The following is a 17970-nucleotide window of genomic DNA, read 5'->3' as shown; positions in this document are numbered from 1 at the left end:
AAACTATCGTGTGACCGAAATGGTACACTTCATGGACCCATTTGGTTGTTTTCCAAGGAGGTCCATGGGCCCAGAAAGCCCACCCCAGGCACAGGTGAGGGCACACCTTCATGCTAAAGTAGCCTTGTCTGCGGGTTTAGAGGATCCCACTCTCGGCTAGCCAGATCAGGGTCACTTGGAACCTCCTGAGGAGGACTTAAAAGGTTTTGAACCCTTGTCAGTGGACCCTGCGGGACAAAAAACCTGTGAGCTGAGAAAGACTGGCTGCGACAAGGTTCTTTCCCCATCCCAGACTGTGGAAAAAAGGTACTTTATAGAATTCTGGTCCGCAGACAAACCCCTAAGCCACAATACATGCTCAAGCATCACTGCCGAAAACAGATCGCTTAGAAATCAAGGGAGCCACATCCAAAGATGCATTGCAGCCAAACTGCAGCCCCTGGACCAACTGGTCCACCACTTAGCAAAGGCAGGTGGAATCTGCTCACCCTCTAAAGCATGACGCAAAAACTTAGCCCACTCAGTTCGTGTTTGCGACATAAGAGCCAGGCCAGCAAAAATAAACATATTGCGTGCCACAGACTCTGCCTTCCTTTCAGCCGGATCTTTAAAACCCATAGATTCATCTACCGGAATCATGGTTGTCGTGTTAAACCTGGAGACAGGAGACTCCTCAAAGGGGTACCGCACCGCAAAAACGTGTAGGAACCACAAAGGGACGTTCTGGATGCTCTCAATCTTTAGAGACAAATTTGTCACAACAGGAGGGATAAGGAAAAACTTTTGCCGTGTGAGACGGCTTGTGGGTGCCAAAGAGGACGGGCGCCTCCTCCGCAGTCTCATCTGCATCCTCTATTTGTAAAGTCTCCCACACGGATGCAATCAGTGCGTCAACTAGCGCCTCTCGTGCACAGTTACAGAGGTAGAGGAATCATCCTCACTATCTGATAAAACAGGGAGCGTGGCTGCAAACCCCGCAAGGTAAGCCACGTCGGCAACAGGCAAGTCTGATGGGGAAGGTGGGGGACGATTTTTCCTATCCCGCTGCCCAAAGGCTACCTCCACCCAGAAAATATAGGACTCCAGGACCGCGGTCAGTGCATCAATGGAGGGCTGGGACCCCGAGGGACCTGCAGCCTCTTAGAGGGGGTCAGGTGGGGAAACATGCTCTTGAGACTCCAAGTAACAAGGCAGACCCCACAAAAAATGTCTAGCAACGATATGGGACACCCCCCACCGTGCTGTAAGCACCACTGGGTCACCAGCAAGCAGAGCACCTCACAACCTGCACCAAAGAGGGAGAGACCCCACCAGACTCGCTACCCCACCAGAGTAGCACTGGTCTGCACCAGGAACAGCACTGCTCCACTTGCGGCATCCAAGGGGAAGGAAAAACCCAGGAGTCAACACCAGGGGAAAGGAGGAGCTCCCACAGATGAAATTGCCTCCCAGAGGCTCCCCTGTCATGGCTGCCGCTCTATTAGCACGCCAGACCAACAAACATGGCCGCCGGATGTTAATGCACAGACACATAGGCTACAACAGAATGGCCTCCGCACGTGGCTTCACAAGGCTCTCAGGGGCCCAGAGGGAACCCTAGAGCCCTGGCATTAGGAAAGCCAGGAGAGGGGGACTGGGCGCAGGACCTCAGTAACAGCCAGTGCCCTCCACGGTACAGTGCAGCACACCAGCCCCAAGCTCAATCCCAACCCACCACGCTACCCCAGATGGGGAGGGGGATACCAGATGGACCACCAACAACCAAAGAGGGGTCTGAGGGGAACCCACAGGTCCGACCATTCCAGGGAGGGGCCCATGTCCACCCAAAACTCTCCAGGGGGAGAGGGGGGGATAGCTACTCACCACACCAGGAATCAGGAAACGCCGCTCCAGACAGAACCTCCTCGCCATCAAAATAGGGGGGGGGGGGGGTTGCTGTCGGCCAGGAGGTACGCTATGACTTAGACCGAGACCTGGTCATATGCTCGCAGGCCAGCCTCTGTCTAATGGGGCTATGTCGTGGGTGACCTAGCGCGGAGCTGTGGTCTGTGCGCGCTCGCTGCCCAGACTGGCGTGACCACTGGATCTAGATTATCCAGCCCGTCGCCAAGTCCGGCAGTTGATTGAAGATCTCGCAGGAACCAGAGATCCTGGCAGGGAACTAGTTCATTACTTGCAATTACATTGCAGAAATGCATTGTTTTATTATATTTTGTTTTCTTTGAAAAATTCAATAAAAACCATTGAAAAGGAAAAAAAACTGAAGACCTATAGTAAAGAGGGAGGAGTATACCACCTGGGACTGCCCATATTTTATATAGATGTGTTACACACAGAGTAATCTATTTCAAGCATTTCCTTCTTTTAATTTTGATGATTATGGCTTACAGCTAGTGAAAACCCAAAATTCAGTATCTTGGAAAATTAGAATATTACATAGGAACAATAAAAAAAAAAAAATGTAATACAGAAATGTTGGTTTACTGAAAAGTATGTCCATGTACAGTATAATATGCACTTAATACTTGGTCAGAGCTCCTTTTGCATAAATTACTACATCAATGCGGCATGGCCTGGAGGCGATCAGCCTGTGGCACTGATAAGGTGTTATGGAAGCCCAAGTTTTTTTTATAGCAGCTTTCAGCTCATCTGCATTGTTGGGTCTGGTGTGTCTCCTCTTCCTCTTGATAGTACCCCACAGATTCTCTAAGACCTGATGTGCAGAGGTGAGACCAAAGGTCAGCACTTCAAACTGATAATGCTCCTCGTCCATTTCAAAACGACATAAGCGAACTGGGGACAAGTGCAGGTTGGAAGGGAAAAAAACCTTTCCGGAGGACAAGTACGAACGTTATCTCGTAGCCTGACCGGATAATTTTGTGGACTCACTTGTCCCTTGTCCTGTACCAGGAAGGTCCATGGATACAGAAACCAGCAAAGACGTCGCCCCCCCCCCCCCCCCAGATAAGGTTGAGGGCACCCGTTCATGCAGAGGCTGCCTTGTCCGCAGGTCTGAAGGAGCCCAGACCAGGTCCTCTTGGAACCTCCGATGGAGGCCCAAACTCTTGATCCCTGGTCTTGAGATCCTGAGAGACAGAGGCCGCTTAGGAGCCGAGGAGAATGGCCCACCTCCTATGACGGGGCTCCTTGCCCTTGGTAGCCTGTGGAAGAAGAGTACTCTTCCCCCTGAGAGACCCTTAACTATGTTATTCAAGGAAGCTCCAAACAGGCGATCCTCTGCAAGAGGGAGATCAGATAAAGCCGCCTTAGAAGTCTAGTCCGCAGACCAGCATTTCAGCCAGACAGTACGCTAAAGGACCACTGCTGATGCAGACAGCCTAGAAATCAACAAGAGCCACTTCCAAAGAGACATCGCAGACAAACTGTAGCCCCTGGACCAACCGCTGCACCAGCTACGTAAAGACAGGGGGAAACTATTCTCCCTACAGGTCTCGGCATAAAAGCTTAGCCCAGTAATTATGGTCTAATTGCCAAAAAAGCAACAGCGGCAGCGCACATATGGTGGGCCGGAGCTTCCCCCCTCTTATTAGCTGGACCTGTAAAGGTTGGGGACTCCTCAACCGGGATGAAGGTAGCTCAATTTGACCTGGAAACTGGCGAGTCCACTACAGGTGGGACCATCCACCTTTTACGCAGTAAATCCTCATAAGGATACCGCAAACAAACGCCTAGCAACCACTGCATTTTAGACCACTCCACTGTTTTGTGACAATGTTGTCAAGGTAAGTGGAAAGAGGAACACCCTTGCCGCTTTGGAGGGCCTGTGGGTGCCAAAGTGAACCGGTGCCTACCGACACGACGTCAGCTGCAACCTCCGTTTTTAAAGTTTCACGCACTGACACAAACAGTGCATCCACCAGCGCCTATATAACTGCAGCAAGAGGAGCAGAAGAATCATCCGCACTATTTGAGCACCTAGGGTGCGTGGATGCAGCAGGGTTGCTATATACTGAGCTCACCCCGAAAAATATTCAGGGGAGGCCGCTGACTGCGATCCCGCAAAGGGGACACCGGCCAAGGGTCCACAAATGGACCCCCTATTGGACTCCGCAAAAAAACAAGGGGGTCATTCTCTGAGCGCTACATAGAGGACATAATAGGACATAGCCCCCTTCAAATGGGCCGCCCGCCATGACGCGGACATGTAGGCAGGGTATCCTCACTAAAACAATGCAGGTGCCCCACACAATTAATGGGGTCAATACTGTCATTAAAAATGAAGCACCCCCACAGCAGCACCTGGTCCAAAAGGGAGGTGCCAAGCTGACCATATGGCCCAGTAGGCCGCCAGCTGCAGCCTAAATTTTTGTGGGGGCCCAGCCGCAATTGCACAGATCCTCAGCCCGGCAAATGCCCAAAGGAAGAGTGGGGGCTTTAGCTACATGCACTTGGGCCATCCCCCAATGGTGGCGCCCGACTTAGCCGCATGGCCTAGTAGGCCTGCAAGTCGCTGCCTAAATTTTTGAGGGCGCCCGGCCGCAAGCCTCAGAGGAGCCAACCACCCAGGAGCAGTGGAGGGGAAGGCAGATGCCCAAACGGGAGGCAGTGGTTTCAGCCATGCTCACAGGGGCCGCCTCACGTAGTTTTCCGATTAGTAGGCCGCAAAGCCGTGGCAGATCGTGAGGCCCGCGGATGCTAAACTATCTGCTCTCCCAGCCCAACAAGCGCCACAGGGAGCCAGAGGACATCCCTGCCCTAACCACCAACCCCCAGGATGGCAGGGAACCCTGCTCAACCCCCCCCCCCGTTGCGCACCAGCCCGCCTAAGAGCATGTGGCAACAGCCAGCTCATAACCTCACCCAGGGAGGAGGGGGTGAAAGACCCAAAGTGACCGAAATTTTAGAGGGGCTGGGGGGAAGGGAGGGGAACCGACCATTCCAGGGAGGAGCCCACGTCCACCCCAAAACCCTCCAGTAGTAGTTGGGGGACAGCTACTTATTACACCAGGAATAGAGTGGGCAATGCTCCAGTGTTGGCGCTGTTGGCCAGGAGGAAACGCTGCGACTCAGGCCAAAGCCAGCGTCCTGGCGAGACAATTAACTCGCAGGCCTGCCCCCGTCCAGTAGGGCTATGTCACGGCCAACCTAGCGCAGAGCTGCGATCTGCACGCGCTCGCTGGTAGAACTGGGGGGACCCTAAGGATCTAGATTATCCAGTTCGTCGCCCAGTCCGGCACATGATTGTAGTTCTCCCAGGAACAAAATAATAAAAGGAAGAAAAAATCTATTTTAAAATTAAAAAAGCCAGGACCAGAGATCTCAGCAAGGAACTACCGTAGGTATTTACTCCTGACTCGGCAGAAAAAAAAAACTGAGTACCTTTAGCAGGAAGTGGGAGTATATCCCCTGGGTCTGCCCCATAGGTGCAGTCAAGTTATTTTCCTGCCTAGTGTCCTACTCCTGTAGGGGGCAGCATAGCCCAAAGGTTAAGAAGAATCAGAAGCTGTGTCCATTAATGAACGAAAGAAAAATTTAGTTTTTGTACTCCATCTTTTTCTTGGCATCTTAAAATCTTTTTCTTGGGATCCATTAAAGAAGACAGGTGCCACCCCTCAGATTTTAGATTATGCTCTCTGCACTGCTTTAATACAGTACTGAACCATACTGTATATTCTTCTGTTTCAGGTTGCCCTTGGTGAGTGTAACGAGCTTCTAGCTGCAGATTATGATGCTCAGAAGAAATTGAAAGGAAAACACAGTACAAAAGGTGTTGGTCGTAGTATTCCAGACCCACAGCAATCTATAACACAGTAAGTTTTTATTAACTAAATTAACTGATTGATGTTAGCTGTTTGAGGATTTTAACTATTTCTTCTCATTTAATCTTTCAGTGAAGGAGCACTGGTTCCATTGGGGCCTCTGATAGACACAGGACTGCAGAATAAGGATGGTTATACACTAAATTACAATGAGTACATTGTATATGATGCTTGTCAAGTCCGAATGAAGTATTTGCTGCAAGTGCATTTTAACTATGAATCTCTGTGGTAACAGAATTGCTGTTTAGGTGAATCACACCTTGGGTGATATAGAGGTTTAAAGGTGGCCAAAACAATGTAATGTAGCTGGAGGGGGGGGCACACCTGACAAACTTGATTGATCCACATTTACAAAATAAGCTTATGTAAACTAGTCCTTTGTACTGAAAGCATGAAGTGTGAGCAAGTGCCTAGCACATTTTGTATTACTTTATTAAACTGACAGTTGGAGCCATGTAAATTGCATTTGTTCATTGTTTATCATGCCTGCACCAGGGTTACTTAACAGGGAAATATTAGCACATTTGATAATACCAGTACACTCGGTCATCTTTTACAAACCATTGGATCCCCCCCAACAAGTACACCCAGAAAGTACATTAAGGGTTTGTGTTTCAATAAGGATTAAGAATGTGTACTATCTATTCTACCCCCACAAGTGTCCATATAATATATCGTAGGGATGCACCGAAATGAAAATTTTGGGCCGAAACCGAAAATTACCTTTTCCCCAAAAACAATTTAAAATGGATGGAACAGGGGCATACACCAAAAACAGGTAGTGACGTACACCTGTCGCTGCCACCCTGTCACAGTATATGTACTGTGATGGGTTGGCAAGAGGTTAATTTAATTACCAATGGTATTTGTATTATGAAGCATGAGGGGTTAATGTATTGTCACTGCTGGTCACTCATCTATTAGTGATCGACCAGTGGCAGGTAATTAACCCCTTTGTGCTGCATTAGTGCAACCAGTATAAGTGCAACCAGTGTTAATTAACACTGATACTGTTTGCACTAATGCAGCACAAAAGGGTTAATTACCTGCCACTGGTCGATCACTAATAGATGAGTGACCAGCAGTGACAATACATTAACCCCTCATGCTTCATAATACAAATACCATTGGTAAGCTGCCTCAGCTCCCCCCCCCCCCCCATCTAACCCCCCCCCCCCCACCCCCACTGCCTCAGCGCCCCCCTCCTCGGGTGTCCTTCATTCAAAAGTCCCGCCTCTGGCCGGTGGCACCGCCTCTCAATGACGTCCCTACTACGATCTGTGCATTATGAATGGACATACCAGGCGGGGGGACGGGGCGAGCGGCCGCTATAGATAGAACTAATGTGATCCTTCCCTGTCAGCTCAGCACGACTATGTGTGAATGAGAACAGAACTGACCTGACACTGGGTGGAGCGGCCGCTATTAGCTGTAACTATGTGAGAGCTTCACTTCCCTGTCAGCGGAGATACATGCCTGTCAGGGAAGTGAAGCGCTCACATAGTTACAGCTAATAGCGGCCGCTCCCCCCGCCCGGTGTCAGGTCAGTTCTGTTCTCATTCACACATAGTCGCGCTGAGCTGACAGGGATAATTCACATAGATCTATAGCGCCGCTCGCCCCGCCGCCCCGCCTGGTATGTCCATTCATAATGCACAGATCGTAGTAGGGACGTCATTAAGAGGCGGACGGCCGGCCAGAGGCGGGACTTTTAAAACCTGCCCTGCGCTGCGCCCTCCTCCTTCCCCACGGCGGCCATATTTATTTTCGGCAATGTTAACCCATTATCGGCCGAAATGAGATAGGCTCATTTTCGGCCGATAATTTCGGTGGCCGAAATTTCGGTGCATCCCTAATACATGGTGTGTGTGTGTGTATATGTATGTGTATATATATATATATATATATATATATGATCTTTTTATAATATCTTTTCATGTGACAACACTGAGGAAATGACACTTTGCTACAATGTAAAGTAGTGAGAGTACAGCTTGTATAACAGTGTAAATTTGCATCCCCTCAAAATAACAAAACACAGCCATTAATGTCTAAACCACTGGCAACAAAAGTGAGTACACCCCTAAGTGATTATGTCCAAATTGTGCCCAAAGTGTCAATATATTGTGTAGCCACCATTATTTTCCAGCACTGCCTTAACCCTCTTGGGCATGGAGTTCACCAGAGCTTCACGGGTTGCCACTGGAGTCCTCTTCCACTCCTCCATGATGACATCACAGAGCTGAGGGATGTTAGAGATCTTGCGCTCCTCCACCTTCCGTTTTAGGATGCCCCACAGACGCTCAATAGGGTTTAGGTCTGGAGACATGCTTGGCCAGTCCATCACCTTTACCCTCAGCTTCTTTAGCAAGGCAGTGGTTGTCTTGGAGGTGTGTTTGGGGTCGTTGTGATTGAATACTGCCCTGCGGCCCAGTCTCCGAAAGGGAGGGGGATCATGCTCTGCTTCAGTATGTCACAGTACATGTTGGCTATCATGGTTCCCTCAGTGAACTGTAGCTCCCCAGCCCCAGACCATGACACTCCCACCCCCATGCTTGACTGTATGCAAGACACACTTGTCTTTGTACTCCTTACCTGGTTGCCGCCACACATGCTTTATACCATCTGAACCAAATAGGTTTATGTTGGTCTCATTAGACCACAGGACATGGTTCCAGTAATCCATGTCCTTGGTCTGCTTGACTTCAGCAAACAGTTTGCGGGCTTTCTTGTGCATAATCTTTAGAAGAGGCTTCCTTCTGGGACGACAGCCAGGCAGACAAATTTGATGCCGTGTGTGGCGTATGGTCTGAGCACTAACAGGCTGACCCCCCACCCCTTCAACCTCTGCAGCAATGCTGGCAGCACTCATACGTCTATTTCCCAAAGACAACCTCTGGATATGATACTGAACACATGCTCTCAACTTCTTTGGTCGACCATGGCGAGGCCTGTTCTGAGTGGAACCTGTCCTGGTAAACCACTGTATGGTCTTGGCCATCTTGCCGCAGCTCAGTTTCAGGGTCTTGGCAATCTTCTTATAGCCTAGGCCAACTTTATGTAGAGCAACAGTTCTTTTTTCCAGATCCTCAGAGAGTTCTTTGCCATGAGGTGCCATGTGACCATTATGAGAGTGAGAGCAATAACACCAAATTTAACACTCCTGCTCCCCATTCACACCTGAAACCTTGTAACACTAACAAGACACATGACATCGGGGAGGAAAAATCGCTAATTGGGCCCAATTTGGACATTGTCACTTGAGTGTGTACTCACTTTTGTTGCCAGTGGTTAAGACATTAATGGCTGTGTGTTGAATTATTTTGAGGGGACAGCAAATTTACCTTGTTATACAAGCTGTACACTCACTACTTTACATTTTAACAAAGTGTAATTTCTTCAGTGTTGTCACATGAAAAGATATAGTAAAATATTTGCCAAAATGTGAGGGGGGTGTGTGTGTATATATATATATATATATAATATGAGGATATAATTGAGATTTGGCAAAACCCCTAATGACAGACAACTTTTTTCTGTACACTACTTTTGCAGGATTAGAGAGTACCAGCAAGTTATCTTTTCCTGGGCTGCAGTCTAGTGAATTTGTGAGTAAGAGCACAAGCTTCCACAGCTGCATCCAGGATGATTTGAGTGTCAAGTTACCATTACCATGAAGTAAAGTAGTATGCGCACTTAGTTTTGTCAGAGTAGCGAGAAGAGATATTAGTGAAGTGGTGTAGCTGGAGGTATTGCAGCCAGGCATAGGCTGATGTATATACCCTTAGATGAGTAACCCAAAAGCTTTTCAGCGTGGGTGCTGGCTCCAGCTCGTCACCATATAATCGTAGATATAGAATAAAAGTCAACCGCGCACCACCAGAAGCTTGAATGAAGTGAAATCCTTTATTGTAAAAGCCGAACAGGATACAACAGGTACAGGTACACGTTTCACACATGTCAACGTGCTTGTTCGCTACCTCCATGGAAGGCAGTAAACAAGCACGTTGACACGTGTGAAACGCATCTACCTGTACCTGATGTATCCTGTTCATGTTTGACTTTTACAATAAAGGATTTCACTTTATTTAAGCTTCTGGTGGTGTGCAGTTGACTTTTCTTCTATAGCCAGGTATTACAGCCATCCTAAAAAGAATGTGCAGGAAATGTTGGAACTGGCGCTACCACTTTAATTGCTGTGCTTGTGCAATTCCATATTCCATGTATTTCAAATGTTATTAAAAAAGTGCATATAGTGCTTGTGATACATAAACGAAAAAGTGCTGCGTGCTGATAAAATCTAAACATGGGCTGTGCTCAGTGCCCCATATCATAAAATATCACAAATTATCATAAATTATCATAAAAACATATATGCATAATGATAATTTATGATAATTTGTGATATTTTATGATATGGGGCACTGAGCACAGCCCATGTTTAGATTTTATCAGCACGCAGCACTTTTTGGTTTATGTATCACAAGCACTATATGCACTTTCTTAATAACATTTGAAATACATGGAATATGGAATTGCACAAGCACAGCAATTAAAGTGGTAGTGCCAGTTCCAACATTTCCTGCACGTTCTTTTTAATCCACTACCTCAGAGGTAGGTTGGGGGCAGCTTACACCACTAATTTTTTGTCCTACAAAATACTGAAAACTCCATAGCGCTGGTATTTAACCCTTTCTATTACAGCCATCCTGCATATCAGCTGAGATGGGGGTCATGTATATATATATAATTTTTTTTTTTTTAAAGCTCACCTGACATATGCTTTAGCTGACATTGTCGGCACTCAATCTACTAAGTGCTTTCCCATGCTTTCTGAAAACACACTCTGCTATGGGCACCATGTCTGTAATAATCAGTACAAGGTTGGAAAGTTTAAGGTGGGGGGTGGGAAGAGGCTTTGATGGTGGCACAAAATATATAACACCCACATCTTTAGGCAGAGAAATAAAACAAGAAATTCACAAAATGTGAATTGCGCTAGGTCTCCCAAATTATATTCTGCCAATTATCAAATATAATAAATTGTCCCAAAATCTGTTATGCACTCATATCCTCCATATATTATGCACTAAAATTCACTATGAATTCATAATCAAATAAACATGCTCCACATATTTCATGCAGCTCTAGTACCAAAATTGTGCTCTATGTGTCGTCTCACTCTGTGCAAACAGACTCGCTGGATAAATATATATGACCCTGTATGTATACGGTCACACAGTGCACAACGGTATATCGGGACCTCAGCCTCGAGTATCACTCCATATCTAACCCACTGCCAATGGAAAGTCCGCAAATAACATCATAGCGCAACTCGTTTTATGTATAAAATGTACTCATTATGCATACACGACACATATAATACACACGGTCCAGTGCCTATGACCCAACACCCTGTGTAATTCAGAAAATGAGCCGGAAGCAGCATGCATTTCACAACCAGAAGTGACATGGGCATCTCCGCAACAAGCGTATTAACTAAAACATGAAATATTAAATTGTTCTGTTTCGATTGTGTTATATGCAGCCGCATGCAGGAGGATTGGTCACTGGCAAGCAAAAAATACCCCCTTCCACTAGGTTTTATTTTGTGGAGAAACAGTACTTAGGATCACAAACACAGGGGGTAGGCCCTGTGTCCCTTGATGAACTTCATAAACCCTGTTTAATTGTATTAAGGGACAAAAGGATATAGTTGAGATGTCCAAAAGCAGTCCATTTACTGAGAGTTGGACAACAGGAAACACTAACAAGCCCATAAACAAACAGAATACAAACTGGGGGCAGCCTACAGTTCAAAGAGCTGCCTGGTGGACCTTGTGCCCAAATTTGCCATTAAATGGGGCCTGAGCATCCACCTGGTAAAATTTAGAAAACATGAAACAGAAACAGAAGACCAGGTGGCAGTTGCCTGATGGCTAAAAGCCCAGGTGTACTCCCAAATCTAATAGGGTACATCACAACAGGAAAGGGTGGAACCCAATCTCCGAGATCACAAGCTAAGCCCACATTCACATTGAGCCGATTTGATATGTCAAATCGCATGCCAAATTGGAGCCTATTGCCGGCAATGGCACAGTCCAAATTGGTGCGACGCCAACTTTGCGGCCCTGCACAGATTCCCAAAAGTAGTTTCTGCACTACTTTTGGCGACTTCAGATGTCTGTCAAATCAGCCCCGTAGTCAGACTGAAATGGTTTAAAATCATGTGAGTTCAAACCCGTCCTCATTGTGATCCTAGGCTTAAAGTGGAACTAAAAGGCAAACATGTTTTTTGTTTTTCATTTTGGATAGAGGGGAGAGGGATTAGAACACCTGTCTTTTTTTTTTTTTTTGCTGTTTTTTGCCCTGTTCGGGATATTCGCCTTCTCTAATTGTCCTGTTTACTGTTATCATCGAAAGGCAAAGTAAAAGAAAATCTCAAATTTTGTGTTGTTACCAGAACATTAATAGAGGGAAATCTACCAATGGGAACACTAGTTATGGTGATCCTAGTGACACCCTCGGAATCCTTTACTGTGGAGGGATATCCTCTCACTTCCTGTTTAGGGTATGGGACCCAAAGTGAAGGGAAATATCTATGGGACAGAGATGGCAAAAAAAAAACTGACAGGACGTTATAGACCTGCCGTATTCTATCCAAAATGAGGAAAAAAAAAAAAAAAAACTTTGCATTTAGTGCTACTTTAAATGATGATCTGCCTGAGCAACTAAGAGATGCTTAAACGATAAGCCAGAGCACCCATTTAGGGGCCATCAAGGATACCAACAAAAAGAATGTCTTCCTGAAAGAAGCCATAGCGGATTTTACAGCCCAAGCCACATCCACACAATGGAGCAAAAGTTCATTTGGGTGAACTGCAGCTGAACAGAGGGATGGATGAACAATGACTTGATTGACTTGAAAGGCAGAAACTGCTAAGGCAAGGAGGAAGTACTGAGTCTCACTCTTTACACAAAACCAGAAAGGGTTCCTTGCAGGATATAGCCACCAGTTCAGATACTTGCCTTGCAGTAATAAGGAATACTGTCTTGTGGGTGAATGTAGAGAGAGGAATGTCTATTATACATTCAAACACCATTTTCTGAAGCACCAAGTCACAGGGAAACAAACGGGAAGAAGTTACAGTGTAGACCCCTACACAAAGTGTTGAAAGTGTGAGTCCAATGGTCTCTGAAACAATAGCAAGGGCAGAAACTTGGCCCTTGCTTTTGCTGAGAGTGAATTGCTGGTCCTGACCTAGTTCCAGGCCCCTGTACCTCAGAGACTGGACTTCAATAGCTATGCTATTGTCTGTGATGCAGGATGGTAAACCTGTCCTTGGGAGAGAAGATCTAGACAATCTGGCAAAACCCATACAGCATACAACAGGAGTCTTATCAGGTCAGTGTACCACATCTGCTTGGGCCAAACTGGAGCAATGTGGATCACCAGCTTGCCATCTATCTCAATCCTCCACCTGCAAAACTGATCCTGGAACACCTCTAGGTGTTAGTAACCCCCTTTTCTCTTACGTCCTCCGACAGTCGCCGCCTCTTCATATTCGTCACATATGGGGTATTAGACTTTGCTCCGAAGGAGTAGCTAGGCAACAGAATATGTTAACATTAAAGCTTTTAACATATCCCACCCTCAAGGGGTGGTCCCCTCAGTCAATACCCTCCTACTTCCTGCAACCATATCTCAGTTTCAATGTCTAGCTTGTCAGGAGTGGCTGGCTCTCTCTGTGCTGGGGCTTTGTGCCCCAGACTCTTTCTTCTTTTTTGATTTTTGTTTGAGTTTTCTCTCTACCTTTACGTAGCTGTTCTTTTTGTCAGCGTTAGTTAGTTCTTCGGATGAAGAGGATCATGCGGGCTGGGTCTCGGGCTGATCCCCCTGGTCGCAGGTCGTGGGTCAGTGGCTTCCCAGCCTGCCATCAAGCGTTCAGCCAGGTAACGCTCCTGGCACAGTGAACGACCCATCCCTGTTCGGTCCAGGGATGATTGGTGAGGTGGCTACCTCACTGGACGCTGTGCGGTTTCTTAACCCTCATTCTGTGCGTCTTGTATGCGACTCTCCCTGCCTCATGTGCAGCGGCTTGTTCGCCTGTGCGGGTCCCCCACGCCATTGTGAGGTAAGTGTATCTATGTGGGGACCTGTCTGTCTGGGGGGGTGTCAGTCTGGGACTGTGTAACCTGCCTCTGTTCTCACTGTTTGTCTCCCTATCACTCGGCTGCATGTTGTGGGCTGCAAGGGGGGGGGGGGGAGCTGTGTGACACTGTGTGTGTCAGCCTTGTCAGTGTGAGAAGCTGTGTGCTGTGGGGCATGTTTTGGCACTATACAGCGATCGCTGCGGCGATCTGACATGTTTTTTTATACATGGATGACATGTGTGCATTACTGTACTGTGGAGCGGCGGTTTCGGCGCCAAACGGCGCCATTTTGCCTACACTCGCTCCGGCCGCATGTTCTACATGCATGGCGGCCATTTTCTTGTAGCCTCCCATGTGCTTTCATAGAGCGCCCTGGCAGCATCACTTCCTCTTCTCCAGGAACACCGGTCGAGGCAGCAGCAGCGGCGAGGGTCTCCTCAGGTTATATCCTTCTTATCCATTGCCTGTGTCAGTTTTATTGTCCCTGTGGGGGTCTCATTGTGCTTGTGTGTGGTGCGGTGGGCTGCGCTCGCCGCGCTTGTTAAAGGGGCAGTTAAACCTTTATTATCCGGCATTTGTAATAGGGGCAATGGATTCTCAGGAGGGCAAATTTCCTACCGCCTTGGTGGAAAGCCAGGGGACCGCTGTTTCCCCCCTAGGGGGGGATTTAGCCACTATTGTGGCTGGCCTTGCTGCTCAGGTGCAGATGCTGGTGGCTGCTCAATCTACTAAAAGACCCAGAGTTTCTCTTTCCTCTGATTCTGCCCGTCATACTTATTCTGTTACGGGTTCTATGCTTAAGGCTCTGTTTGTCTCTCTCATGGCGGCCCAGGCGGTCGCAAGTTGGACGCAGATGCTTAGGCGCGTCCTAGTGGCCGATTCGGCCTCGCCGGCGACCCTGGATATGGTGGATCAAATCCACCAGGGTGTCATGTATCTGTGTGATGCGGACTTGGACCTAGTCCCGTTGGCTGCACATGTGCACAGTGTGGCGGTGTTGTCTCGCCGCCTGGTTTGGTTGAAATGTTGGTCGGTGGACCAGTCTTCACGTAAGACCTTAGCCAATCTGCCTTATGATGGGTCTCGCCTTTTTTGGGGAGTCCTTGGATGTGTTGATTAAGGGGATCACCGGAGGTAAGAGCACTCTCTTGCCCCATTTCCCCAAGGCTAAGGGGGCTTCTGGGAAGAAGCATGCTACTTTTCGGCCCCCTCAGGGGTCCTTTCGCGCCTTTCGGTCGCACTACAAGGACAAGCCGTTCAAAGGTCAAGGCTCTCAGAAGAAGCCCTGGTCTGGAAAACAGAAGTCCGGTCAATCCGGATCCGCAGCCCATAACAGTGCGGCCTGAAGGGGCGCCCTCACCCAGTTTTGGGGTGGGGGGACGCTTGCTCGGTTTTCTTCAGCCCTGGTTGGCCCGCGTGCGGGACAGATGGGTTCAGGAGATCGTTCGATCTGGTTACAAGATCGAGTTTCTCTCTCGGCCGGAGAGCAGATTTTTCCCCTCAAATCTTCAACTGTCTCCAGAGCGTTTACGGGACCTGCACCTGGCGGTGCGGGACCTGAGGGAGTGGTAGTTCCGGTGCCTCATCGGGACAGATTTCGGGGGTTTTATTCCAATCTGTTCACCGTGCCCAGAAAGGAGGGCAAGGTTCGTCCAATTCTGGACTTGAAGGCTCTGAACCGCTCTGTGCGGGTTCGCAAGTTCCGCATGGAATCCCTGCGGTCGGTGGTGGCTGCCCTGGTTCCGGGGGGAATTCATGGCCTCCATCGATTTGAAGGATGCGTATCTTCACATCCCCATTTTCGAGGGTCACCAGAGGTACCTTCGATTTGCCATTGCGGAGGATCACTACCAGTTCGTGGCGTTGCCTTTTGGTCTCGCCTCGGCTCCGCGGGTCTTCACCAAGGTGCTTGCACCGGTTCTGGCATTATTGAGGGCCCAGGGCATTTCTGTCCTGGGGTATCTGGACGACATTCTGGTTCGGTCTGCGACCAGCCAGGGTCTGGAGAAGGACCTGTCTGTCACGATGCAAACTCTGCAGGAGTTTGGTTGGACGATAAATTTTCCAAAGTCGACACTGAGTCCGTTGGTTCGTCTTCCCTACCTGGGAATGATTCTGGACTCGGTGCAGGCGAAGGTCTTCCTGCTGGAAGACAAACTCAGAACTCTTCAGGAGGAAGTCAGGTCCCTCAGGGACGTTCCGCACTCGTCTCTGCGGACGTGCATGAGATGTCTGGGATTGATGGTCTCGGCCTTCGAGGCGATTCCCTTCGCCCAGTTTCACATGCGGGGTCTCCAAGCGGAGATCCTGTCCATGTGGGACGGGCGACCTCAATCTCTGGATCTTCAAATCTCGTTGAGTCATCGCACCAGAAGAGACCTTCTGTGGTGGCTCCAGTCCCCGATGGTGTCCGGGGGCAAGTCGTTTCGTCCTATCTCGTGGACGGTAATCACCACGGATGCCAGCCTGTCGGGCTGGGGTGGTGTTCTGGGCGTTCTGTCCGCCCAGGGAACTTGGTCGGAGGGGGAGTCCTCCCTTCCGATCAACATTCTGGAATTGCGTGCGATAAATCTCTGTCTTCATCGCTGGACGGACCGGCTGCAGGGCTGCCCGGTTCGGGTGCAGACGGACAATGCCACGGCGGTGGCCTACATCAACCACCAAGGGGGCACCAGGAGTGCCCGAGCGGCTCGAGAAGTGGCCGACATTCTGTCTTGGGCCGAGAATCATGTCCCGGCGATAACGGCGGTGCACATCCCGGGGGTGGAGAACTGGCAGGCGGACTATCTGAGTCGCCAGACCCTGGATCAGGGGGAATGGTCTCTCCACCCGGCTGTCTTCCAGATGTTGTGCGCGAAGTGGGGTCTTCCAGATGTGGACCTGTTCGCGTCTCGTCTCAACAACAAGGTGAGAAGGTTCGGGGCAAGGACGTGCGACCCTCGGGCAGACGCGTCGGACGCGTTAATGGCCCCGTGGCATCAGTACAGGCTGATGTACGCGTTTCCACCGATTCAGTTGCTGTCCAGGTTCCTTCGCAGGTTGCACTCGGAACGCAGCACGGTGATTCTTGTGGCACCGGACTGGCCTTGCCGGTCCTGGTACGCAGACCTCGTGAATCTGGCGGTCGACGCCCCGTGGCGTCTGCCTCTTCGAGACGATCTCCTGTCTCAAGGACCGATATACCATCCTGCTTTACAGTCGCTGACTTTGACGGCCTGGCTGTTGAGACCGAGGTCCTGAAGGAGAAGGGTCTCTCCCCAGAGGTCGTTCATACCTTGATCAACGCGAGGAAGTCTTCCTCGGGGAAGGTTTATTACCGTACTTGGAAGGCCTATTTTGCCTGGTGTGAGTCCAGGGGGTTTTCACCCCGCACGTACTCGGTTTCCCGAGTGCTGTCCTTCCTTCAAACGGGTGTCGATCAGCGTTTGGCGCTGGCTACGATAAAGGGTCAGGTGTCTGCGCTGGCCGTTCTGTTTCAACGTCCCGTGGCTTCCAACTCCTTGGTTGGCACTTTTGTTCAGGGAGTGCGGCATCTGGTTCCTCCTAGGAGGGATCCTCTGCCCCCTTGGGACTTGAATCTCGTTCTATCTGTGTTACAACGTGCTCCTTTTGAACAGATCAGGGAGATCTCGTTGTCTATGTTGTCCAAAACGGTCGCCTTTTTGGTTGCGATCACTTCAGCTCGCAGAGTGTCGGAGCTGGCGGCTTTGTCCTGCAAGTCTCCGTATCTGGTTGTTCATTTGGATAAGGTGGTCTTGCGACCTAATCCTTCTTTTCTTCCGAAGCGAGTTTCGGAATTCCATCTTAATGAGGATATTGTCTTACCTTCGCTGTGCGCGAAGCCTAAACATCCAAAGGAGGTGAGATTACATTCTTTGGATGTTGTTCGGGCGATAAGGGTTTACCTTAAATCGACTGAGTCTTTTCGAAAGACGGACTCCTTGTTTGTTCTTCCAGAGGGTCCTCAGAAGGGCATGGCGGCGTCGGCCTCTACCATCGCCAAATGGATCAGGCAGACCATTGAACAGGCCTATTC

General features: G+C 49.0%; 1 protein-coding gene across 2 annotated transcripts in view; it reads left to right on the top strand.

The window, feature by feature from the left end:
• PARP2 (poly(ADP-ribose) polymerase 2) overlaps positions 1 to 6075 on the top strand; it is a 136638-nt gene extending 130563 nt beyond the window's left edge. For both annotated transcript variants that reach the window (XM_082256088.1, XM_082256089.1), the window contains exons 18-19: positions 5647 to 5771; positions 5853 to 6075. In XM_082256088.1, the coding sequence (XP_082112214.1) occupies positions 5647 to 5771; positions 5853 to 6012 (285 nt within the window). In that variant the 3' untranslated portion in view covers positions 6013 to 6075. The remainder of the gene's footprint in view (positions 1 to 5646; positions 5772 to 5852) is intronic.
• Positions 6076 to 17970: the final 11895 nt, after the last annotated feature.

The sequence above is a fragment of the Pelophylax lessonae genome, assembly GCF_965119305.1.
Source record: "Pelophylax lessonae genome assembly, chromosome: 1".
NCBI lineage: Eukaryota > Metazoa > Chordata > Amphibia > Anura > Ranidae > Pelophylax > Pelophylax lessonae.
This window is presented reverse-complemented; position numbering and strand designations above follow the sequence as displayed.